The 10,951-nt window shown below is 41.3% G+C and overlaps 1 protein-coding gene across 5 annotated transcripts in view; it reads right to left on the reverse strand.

Annotated features, from left to right (window-relative positions):
* Positions 1-7,542, reverse strand: part of chrm3a (cholinergic receptor, muscarinic 3a) — an 85,697-nt gene extending 78,155 nt beyond the window's left edge. For 2 of the 5 annotated variants that reach the window (XM_077582828.1, XM_077582832.1), the window contains exons 1-4: positions 7,210-7,542; positions 5,979-6,339; positions 5,294-5,886; positions 4,000-4,389 (exon numbers count right to left, since the gene is read on the reverse strand). In XM_077582828.1, the coding sequence (XP_077438954.1) occupies positions 4,000-4,010 (11 nt within the window). In that variant the 5' untranslated portion in view covers positions 4,011-4,389; positions 5,294-5,886; positions 5,979-6,339; positions 7,210-7,542. The remainder of the gene's footprint in view (positions 1-3,999; positions 4,390-5,293; positions 5,887-5,978; positions 6,340-7,209) is intronic. The other 3 variants (XM_077582829.1, XM_077582831.1, XM_077582830.1) reach the window with 3 other exon arrangements.
* Between the last annotated feature and the right edge of the window lie 3,409 nt (positions 7,543-10,951).

A 10,951-nucleotide genomic window follows, 5' to 3' on the forward strand; every position in this document is an offset into this window, starting at 1 on the left:
ATTAAGCAATTAAATACATCTTTCGTTAGCTCCCTGTTTCTGAAAATGTGTCTGTGAGCGAGACATTTCGAATTTTGCCAAACGGTGACAGCATGTGGGAGTGTGGTTATGCAAATGAGCCCGACATCAATAGTCAGCTCATTTGAATAATACCACACCCACACCAAGTTCTTCGGATGCATTTCCACGCCAAGGTCAGATTACAAAGCCTATCATGTCTAAACCAAAAGGTAAGCGGAGCTGCATTGAGTTTTGTTAGGATGCATGGACGAGCATTAGATAATATTTGATTGATATTGGATACACTGCGTACGATGTTCTGATTGCTTCCAGTAAACAAATCAAATGTTTTCCAAACCAACTTTTCATCTCACAATATACATCAACAATCCGCCCAAACATCCGTCCATCCATTGCTTTCTGTAGGCATAAAAAGCAGGATTGACACTGTCAAACTAGTGTGCCACCATCTAGTGGTTAACAGTGGAATTACACTCAAAATGAATGAGAGGCAGAACAAAATGGTTATGAACTGTACCCAAAAAGAAGAAAAAGAAAAAACATAGAATAGCAGATCCTGGAACCCGGAATCCGCAAGTGATTAGATTATTTTTTTTTGTATTAGCTGTTAGATGTCAAATGTTTTGTTTCTGTAATTATGACGGTATAACTCTGAAGCACTTTGCGAGAAAAGTACTACAAAGGAAAAATATACTTGTTTACAACATCAGTGATAAATTTGGTGATGAAGTGCTGCTTCCGCGAGGGAAAATGCAACCCATCTGAGCCAATGAACTTTGCTGAAGTTAAAGGAAGCGCTTCCATAAGTCACGTGCCTTGCCTAATAGGAAAAAAAAGGACTTTGGCGCCATCTGGTGGCATCCTGGTTTGAAGGAAGTATGTTGAAGTGAGTTGAGGAGTTTCAATTAGACATAAGTACTGCTTTGCGATTATCGTGTGGCATTTGTAGGCAATTACAACCCCTTTCTTTTTTTTTGTGCTGCTTTTCTTGACACGGCTTCTTCACTATAGAGTAAAAAGTTTCCGCATTCCTGCTCCAGGAAAGCAAAGAGGAATGAGCGACACGACTCGATCCCGGCTAACCGTCGTCATTAGCGCGGCTCAGACGGCCGACGTCGAGCCGGCTCGTTCGCCGAAGACTTTTAAAGGACGGCTTCAGTGGTTTCATGCGATTGTTTTAATTACGGAAGCCAAAGGCCGGCGCTTTTGAGCCGCCTAAAGATAGCCGCCGCGGCTCGCCCCATTGCGGTCTGCCGGGCTGTGAAAGTGGATTAGGCGGGCTTTAACATCAAGAGCAGCTCTAATGAAACCCAATGGGGGATGTCAGCCCGTCTGTTTGACCAGCTGACTCCTGTAAAATAGCAATCAGTGGCTCCCACCATTCTAGACGAGAAAAGTGCTCGAGTGGTGCCTGGCGGTGCCCGCGTGGCCTTGGTGGGGGGGTTGTAATTCTTGATGTCGTTGTTTGGGTCGCACAGGAGCTGAAAACAGCAACCGGGACAGCACACCTCTCAAACCGGCAGACGAAGAAGCAACGTCGCGTGCTCGTAATATCACAGCCAAAAACTGTTAACTTACAAAAAAATAAAAAATAAATCAGCTGTAATTAGCTTCTGTTTTAGCGACAATTTGCAAGTGTCAGGTTAGTAGCCTAACAACAACTACATGTCATGATCACACCATTTATATATCTCCTCCTCAGAGGTGGCAAATCCAGGTCCTGAAAGTAAAAACCCTGCCACAGTTTGGCTTTAGCCTCAGCTGCTAACTAGCTAGCTCGCTAGCTAGCTCCCATGGTGCTTGTTTACCTAGCTAGCATCAGGGGCTAAAGCCAAACTGCGGCAGGGTTTTTACTTTCTGGACCTGGATTTGCCACCTCTGCTCCTCCTCATTTGAATATACAGTGATTAACTCATTCACTGCCATTGACGGCTATAGACGTCAAAAATGAATTTTTTAAAATTTTTTATTAGTCCAACATTTTTTCCGAATTTTGTTAACAAGTGTTTGAAAAAAGTGAGTAAAATTGACTCTGAATATTTTACCCTGCTTAGAGTGGGACCAAATAGACTATTTTTAAAGTCAAATGTCCACGGTGAAGTTGTCATCATAATAGTGTCGGGGGTGGGGTTGCCATACGCCACATACACACAGTGTATGAAGTGCTGCCTTCAAGATTGAAAATAATTGAGCTGTCTCCACACCAGCAGTGTATAAAGGGATGAATGTCAGGGATGAATGACAGATGCTAATTTCAACAAGATGGTGCATAAAATATACGGCAAGTCTTGATCCTTTTTGGTATTTTGACAAAAGCATATTGCATTTTCTTAAAACACAAAGAACGGTTTGAAACCATGAGGAAAAAAAATGCCCTCTACCGTTTGCTCCTCCAAACACATTTCTTAAACCAATAAAGCGGCTTGTGTGCGCCGTTAAAATGTTGAGTGATTGCTCATTAAACAGGCAATGTTAGCAGGTCCTTAGCCTGTTGCAACCATAATTACATATGAAAAGCTCACATATGACATTTACATGTGGCGGCAAAGGGGAGGAGCCAGTGCTCCGTAGCATCGTTACCGTATTTGATTTGCTACAAACAATGCATCTTTCTATCCATCCGTACCAACGATGTACAGTGACAGACAAAACTCATGTAATGTGTGTACAGTAATGTGCCTGCTCGCCCTACCCCCCCTCCCCCCCCCTACCCACCACCAGGCTGCATTGTAGGAGTTGATAATGAAGATTGATACAGAGGTGAAGGAAAGCGCACCACACGAACCATCCATCAAGTTGGGAACACCGTCTCGTCCTTCTGCAGCGAGAAAGTCCAAATAAACACATTCCCAAACCACCTCCAACACGCACACACAAAGTTCCCTTCACCTAATATATATATATATATATATATATATATTGTACCTCATTCCCTATATTTTTATACTGGAGAGTTCTGGGGATTTTTTAAAAAAAAAAATTGTATTTTCTGCAACAACAAAAAAATGCTTGATTTTCAAAGTAACAGCAGTTCCCTCTAGCAAAGAATCACAAAATTGCATGTTCAAACTGTGCGTTATGTTTAAGCAGCGTCAAGTTTTCGAATCCAACTGACTGCGTACATTTGTTATGTGCAACTCTGTTGCATTTTGTCAAATATATATATATATATATATATATATATATATATATATATATATATATATATATATATATTTTTTTTTAATGGCTTGTTTTAAAACATTTCGGTAAAATTTGTATTAAACTTAAGTACAATACATTTAAATATATATATATTTTTAAGTAGTTTATAATTTTCTTAAATGTAAGCTCAGCGTGCTTAATAATGTTCAATATTATTAAATATATTTTTAGGTGGTACTACTTTTTGCTGCAAAATATTTGTGAACCACTGAGACTATATCTGTTTAGAATTTGGGACTTGTATTGACAGTTGGTGGAATAAAAGGTATACTATAAACCAAAGCAACTGATAATTTTTTGTTTAAATACATATACGCTGTGTATATATAACAAAGTGTTGATAAAAAAAACAAAAACGAAGCCATCAGTGGATGTCAAACTCCCAACTGACGAACGACTGCAGCCACCGAGCTCAAGGGGAAATATTTGCACCGTGGCACACGCACGGATGCCATTGCCTGCTCTTCATCATCATCATCATCTTTACATACACTACAAGGTGTAACCAATAACCCAGGGTTAAGGATGGGGGGGGGGGGGGGGTTCGTTCCAGCAACAGAGCGTGTGGCTATGTAAGGGCATCACAGATAAACAAGACAGCAAATCTATGCAACAATGTCGGGATGCCGCCAGCCTTCCCCCTTAACACAAACAATAATGAAATAGCCTTCCGCGTAAGAGATGACGTCACTAGTTTGACAAACTTTTATACACACCACAAACCAAATCAGCAACTTGCATAGCAGGTAACTTTCCCCATTTCCATCCACTTACCTTTCAAACATCGGCTGATGCGCACAAAACGGGCCAGGAGCGACAATCCAAAACGAGTCAAGTCGGGTTCGGCGGGGAGTCCACTGGCGCCGTCCCGAAGAGGATGAAGAGGAGGCTGGACGGACACCTTCTGCCGAATGTGTCGGGTGCGCGTTTGGAGGCAGGCAGCGAGGAGGAGGAGGAGGAGGAGGAGGAGGAGGAGTGCGCGCGCGCGCGCGTCAGGAGAGGCAGGAGGGACGTCCAAAAATGGCGCACGCACGCAGAGGAAGCGCGCCAGGATTGGGCAGAGAGGCGGTGACGCGCCGGCAGGTGACTCCTCCGCACGATAAATAGTCCCCTCGGTGGTGCTTCATTGAGAACATTTTTCAAGAGGCGTCCCAACAAAACGTCCTTTGAGGAGGCAAAAGATGAAGTGGTGTCATTTTAGTGCCAGGAAATAGACCGACCCATTACGCACTGGACATAGCATTAGGAATTTATATTTCCAAGTCCCATTTAATTAATCTGATTTGATAAGAGTTTACAGCAATTAATTGATTCAAAGGTCTTTAAACACACTTAAAATAATACAAAAACTCTTAAAGGAGTATATTATAAAATGAACCAACAGTCGTTGTTCAAAATTGTAGACAGGCCGGTCAAAATACTTCCTGTTTTGTATGCTTGGAAAAGTGGGAAAGGAACAAATATGCAAGGGAAATAAGTGCCAATGTTATACAGTATTTAGTGTTTTTGATTATTTTTGTTTTTATATTGTTGCCACAGACGTTGCATCTTCTACGAGTGTATGTTCATAGAAATGTATAATAAAGTTTTTTTTTTTTACTTCCGGTTTCGTTCTTTCGAATTTATTCTCTGAATAAATCAAATATCCGCCCTCTAGTGGTCAATAGTGGAATAACATCCAGACAGAACACGAGAACACAATTATTTACTGTACCCCAAAAAATCAGAACCTCATTTTGATATTATATGTATGTATATGGCCTAGTGCGTTTTTTATACAAATATGAAGAAAATGATGACTTTACTCTTGGTGTAGGTTGCCTACAGCCTAGCATAAGAATGCATTGTATCCTCAATATTCAAACTAACATGTAAATACAATATGGGAACAAATTACACAGTAACTGAAGCCAAAATGACAAAACAATGACAACAGTGTCCTTGCAGCACCGTTTTCTTGCATGGAGAATCCTTCAAATGCTCTTTCAATATTGACGTCACGCTTCACCCGCATTACACAGTTTAGACAAATATTTGCAATTTAGCTTTGCCCATCTGTCATTCATACCTGAATTCAATTGGGGCTCATTTGGGTAATTTGCTTGCTCGGAGTTCATAGAAGTACAAGTCCTGAAATGTTTGCTTCAAACCAAAATGGCCGACTTCCTGTTCAGTTTCAGCCATGAGTCCTTTTGTGTGTGACAAAATAAAATAAAATAATGTGCATTCAACAAGTCCTGAAAAAAAAAAGAATTGTGGCTTACTGAATTGTTTTGACACTTGCCCGGGATGTAATTCAGGTCCCAAAGCCAATGTTTGAACATATTTTTTTATAAACAAATATGGCACAAGGGCTAATCCTGACAGGAATGTGTGTAAGCCAATTACAGCTGCTTCTTGTGCAGGGACCTGAGGAATGGCGCCTTGCAGTTTCCTGTTCACTGCGCGCTTCCTGTCACACTCACACACACACGCACACGCACACACACTGTATTTCTGTGAAAACACACAAGACTTGTCACAGACGTGCTTGAATGGCACATCGTTCACACACTTTAATGTGTGTGTGTTTTATGGATATGCATGTTTATAGGATTACATAAAACGGTGTCTGCTAGGCGAGAAAGAGGTCAAGCTGATGCTGATCCGGTTAAGTTGATGCTGTTGACGTAAAAAAAAAAATGCATTCAACACAACTAAAAGCAATCCCGCATTGTTGATTGGAATGCAAATTCATTTATTTGTTTATTTACCTGCTCCATATCATTGTTGAGGCAACACTGCAAATAAACAACACGAGAGATCGTTGAGAGTCGGGATGTGCCGACCGAACCCGCGGCAGATGAGGCGCATGGACACAGTCCGATTGAGACAACGTCGCACTCCCTGGGTCCGAGTTCCACGTTGACTTTCCAGCAATTTCACACCGTCTGACTCCACCGAGAGCTGCGTGAACACACTGATAACCGACGCTCACCTTGACGGCCTCCTCCTCCGCCCGCTTCTCCTCCAACGCCTTCGCACCACTCGCCAATCTCAAGACTTGTCAACAGAATATCAGATAAGCGGCAAATAAAGTGGAAATTTGGGATGGAGTTTTGGTCTGCGTGATACCTGCGCCAAAAAAAAAAAAAAGCGTAAAGGAGGATTTGGTCATGTTTATTTAGTAGGATTAAGCGCCAAATGTATTGCGGCGTGATAGTGGTGAGCGTGTCTGCCTCGTGGTCCACGGTGCTGGTTCGATACTTAAGTGTCAAGGCTTAAACTTGAAGTTGAAGTCGAGCAAAAATCAATACACAATACATACACTTCAATTAAGTCATTACTTGGAATAGTTCATTTTTTAACATATATATTTACATTTATGTTTCCAGAATTATTATTTACACATTTATATATTTTGTTTTTTTATACAAGTAGCTAAATTGACTGTCGAATCTGCTGTTCTAATTCACTTGCATTTACCTTAAGTTTGCTAGCTCCTGATTGGTTAGTGTTGGTCAGCTGATGGGTTGTCAGGAAGTGTCGCTTCGCGTGTCTAGTAAATAGCGTTGTTCCTGAAGAAATACGTCTCCATCCTGCTTTCTCATTTTGTAAAGAGTGTTCCATTAACCACCAACGAACCCTCACTTTACATTATTATTATTATTTTGCTGCTTAATTCATATTCCACAAAACATTTTATTTCTTTGAAATTGTTTGATTTCTGCAAGTGAACATATTTTCTTCAAATCCCAACAAATGACTTCCTCCTCAAGGGCTTTCTTTTACATACACAAGGGGGGGTTGAAAATCCATTATCAGTTACATGTTGTTCCAGGAGTGACACAATGAAAAGCACTCGTCTTTGATCCCTTCCTCACAATTAATTTGTTCCCGGGAAAATAATCAGACACCCCCGCGAGGTGTTTTTCTTCTTCTTCTTCTTCCTATATGTGATCCGAGCGGTCCATGTGCGTGTCAAGTGTGTGAATAGCAAATTACGTGTTCAATTATCCGGGCCGACCTTCTCGTCCGTTCTCGCTCCGCCACCTTCAGCTTTTGTTCTTCCCACCTCGTTTGCCTTGTAAAGGCATCGCTTCACGCAACCTGTTCACGTGAATAAAAGGCTTAATCCTCGCACCTGACGTGTTCATACGGGTGAGCATCTTCAGCAACTTGATCAAAAGCTTTTTATCTTGTGGTTGGAAGAAGCTACAGACTAGTGGAAAAGGATGGAACTCCAGACATGATTTTGAGTCCAAAATGTGAGCACAAAATGGCTCATTTTGCGGCCACAAAATACTAATTGATGGCCACAAAGTAGCTGCGTGTCGTGTTGTGTTGTTGGGCGTAAGAATTCAAGCTACACGTCGTTGGGCAACTGGATCGCATTTATTAGTTTTCTGCGTCTCTCAACAAAACAAACAAGTTAGTGCACGGCCACCTTTGCACTTCCGGTTAAGCCTTTGAAAATAAAATATCACGTACTTAAACGGATGACACCACACTGTGGATCCATACTGGAGAGTTAGTTAAACAAATCGAGCCTTCACATGATTTCAAGATGGCGGCCTCCGGTAAAAAGAGAGTATGATTCCGTTTTATTCTGCAAATGAGCTGCAAAGAAAAAATCTGAAAAGCTTGCCATGGCAGATTACTGACAAGAACAGAAAAAGAAGACACTTACCTGAAGGACATCACAAATTGGGAGTTTCGGTTTGAGATCAAGGTACGGGGAGACCGAGGGCAATCAGCCAATAATGGCACGGAGGCCAACAACCTGTGGCGAGAGGAGCGGCCGCATTGTGCTGCCGAGAGCAATCACAATCAAAGAGACTTGAGGATATAGGAAGCGTTGCCGTGTGAATGGCGAGGTGGCGCCAGGCTGGGGTCCATCCATGCGTCTCTTCAATTGGGAAAGGAACAATGGCGGGCCCCTCGCCATTTACTCCAGTCCAAACACAAATGAAAGAAACGCATCGCAGAAGATTACGCCACAGTCGTTGCGTCAATGGCTCATTGCTAAGTGCAGTGTGAAAAGGCAATGCAAATATTGGGGTATGAACATACTGATTTTTAAGATCTTTTTTTTTTTTTAATACAAGACATTCTACACATGACAATGTGACAAGGAAAAAAAAATTGAACAGGTTTAATGTTTTTTGAGTCACTAAGTCAAACAAAAAATAAAATGGCTGATAGGAAAGTAGTAATTGGTACTTTGATGGGTTGCAAAACAACAAAATACACATCACACACATTCATAAGATGAAAGGGGATAAATTTAGTAGTTAAATTATTAATAAAGGTAATTACTTAAAGGGCCAGTGCGTTGAATTTAGTGCCATCTAGTGGTGAACTAATAGAATACAAGGACCTAAATTCGAAGGCACACTTCAACACTTCACAAAGTAACCAATTACTACGTTCGCAAAGATTTAAAAAAAAGAAAGAAAAGATTATTAAAAAATTTGCAGTCAGGCGATCAAATTTTTTTATTGTATTACTTCACAAGTTAACTCGCGATTAATCAAAATTTTTATATCTGTTCTAAATGTACAATAAAAAAATTCTAGGTTTTCATACTCTTAACAAAAGTGTAAAAAAAAAAAAAAAGTTTAACTGATATAAATAGTTAAAATAAATATTTGACGTCTATAACAGTCAATGGCAGTTAATGAGTTAATCATAGACCGACATAAACGTGTTAAATATGACACAAATTCAATTACAGGGAGCACAAATGCATATGACAAGGATTAACGTCATTAAATTTGTCCCACAATTCATTCTAGGAACAGAATATATGCAAAATGGGTCGATTTAACACTTCCATTTGCATTCGTTTGTTTTTTTTGCAACAATATGATTACAGTTGAGCGCCGTAATTTAGGGCTGGCCCACAAATAGCGAAAATATGCACGGCAATTGTTTTTAAGTTATTTGCCTTTTTTTTTTTTTCTTAGTAATAATATATTTTCCTCCATGCGGGCCCCTGAGCTAATCGGAGTTTGACACCCCTGTGTTAACATATGCAATTAAAGACAAAACAAATATGCAAAACAAACACTCACACAAAATACACAAACAAGTGCAAACACACACACAAATAAGCACAAATGCAAAAAAATACTAACTCACACATGCTCATAGAAAAACACGTAAACACGCACTCGCACAAACGTCCAAATCCACCCAAAAAGTCGCTTTTCCTCCCGGAGGCAGACCGATTGGGGCTCCTCCAATCGGGCACGCCGGTGACTTGTGGATTCGTATTGGCCCGCCTCAAATCCTCATTCAATAAGTCCCCCCCCCCAAGAAAGCTGCGCTCGATGGTCTCTCGGGGCGCGAGTGCGCGCACTTGATAAGCGATGAGAGCGGCGCGGTGAGAAAAACAAAGCGGAAAACAAGAGCGGGAAAAGGATGGATGGCGTACACCAGCGTTCCGAGGCCTTATTTATATCTAACGTGTGACGGCAGAAGACAAAAAAAGACGGCGCTTCGTCTTTTTTTTTTGCCTGCAGAGCTGATTCTTGGCTGAGCTCTGCCACGGACAGCCAGATGTTGACATACTTCAAAAAAAAAAAAAAAAAAGAAGCACTAGAGATCCAAGTGATGGGGAGGTGGAATTGTGGGGAATCCATTTTGTGAGTCGCGGGTGAGCTGGAGTCTGTCCCAGCTGATTTTAAGATGGAGGCGGGATTGCAGCATTCGCAGGACCAAACATCCATTGTCTGCGGTGCCGCCTCCTTTAGGATTGCGGCAGAATTGGAGACCATCCCAAATAACTGGAGGTAAGAGGGAAAGCTACACCCGAGACTGGTCGCCAGGCAAACATATGTTGAGAGGCCGATCTTTTCCTCCGCGTGTTCGTTTTCTTTCGGGTAGTGAGAATGTTGGTTATCCGAATGCAGGCTGGAGATCGATGAACAGTTACTTCGAAGCTTTTATTTCTACAAAATATTCCGGGCACAAGTGAGTTCCAGACAAAGCTTTTCCTTTTAGTTTCAAATAGCTTCAACTACAATCCCTTGTTGTATTGTGGCCAAATGAAGAAAATCCTGTTTTTGTGCCTTTCGGTAAAGAAGCCGAATGCTAAACTAGCAAAACATCACAGATTTGTTGCTATGACTCATAAATATCTGCAAGAACACTAGATGGCTCAAGGCAGAGTTGGCCGCATCGTCACTGGTCGGCCATCTTAGGACAGGGGACTGCTTTGGTGTGCTGCGCTGTTGGTGGTAAAGTGTATGATTTACTATTTAAATACTCGGAACTCGCTGAATTCTTCACGGATTCACAAACAGATTGGTTTACGACACACTACACTTAATAACAAGGCTTTAATACAGGCAGAATTTTTAAATCACTGTTTGTTTGTTTTTAATTCGCGGCATAGATGTTTTGTGTCATCTATTTATTTAGTTATATCAACAGCAAAAATGAAAATCGCTTAAGAATTTGGGAAAGTTACAGCTATTTGAAAATCCCGCCCTCTATTGACTGTAATGTTATGGGTGATCGAGCGGCCCTGTCCCAAGATGGCCGCCCTGTGACGACGTCACTTCTCATTGGCTCACCGGGCGCACAAGCCAGCTAGTGTTCTTATCGATCTCTACAGCCATGACTAATATTTTTTCTTCTGCTTCCATTTCTTCTTCTACTTTCTTTTAACTGTGGGTGCTTTTGATACATTACTGCCACCTTCTGGCCACTGGCGGTGACACGCCAAAAGTACTTGCCA

This window comes from Vanacampus margaritifer, chromosome 12, assembly GCF_051991255.1.
Source record: "Vanacampus margaritifer isolate UIUO_Vmar chromosome 12, RoL_Vmar_1.0, whole genome shotgun sequence".
Taxonomy (NCBI): domain Eukaryota; kingdom Metazoa; phylum Chordata; class Actinopteri; order Syngnathiformes; family Syngnathidae; genus Vanacampus; species Vanacampus margaritifer.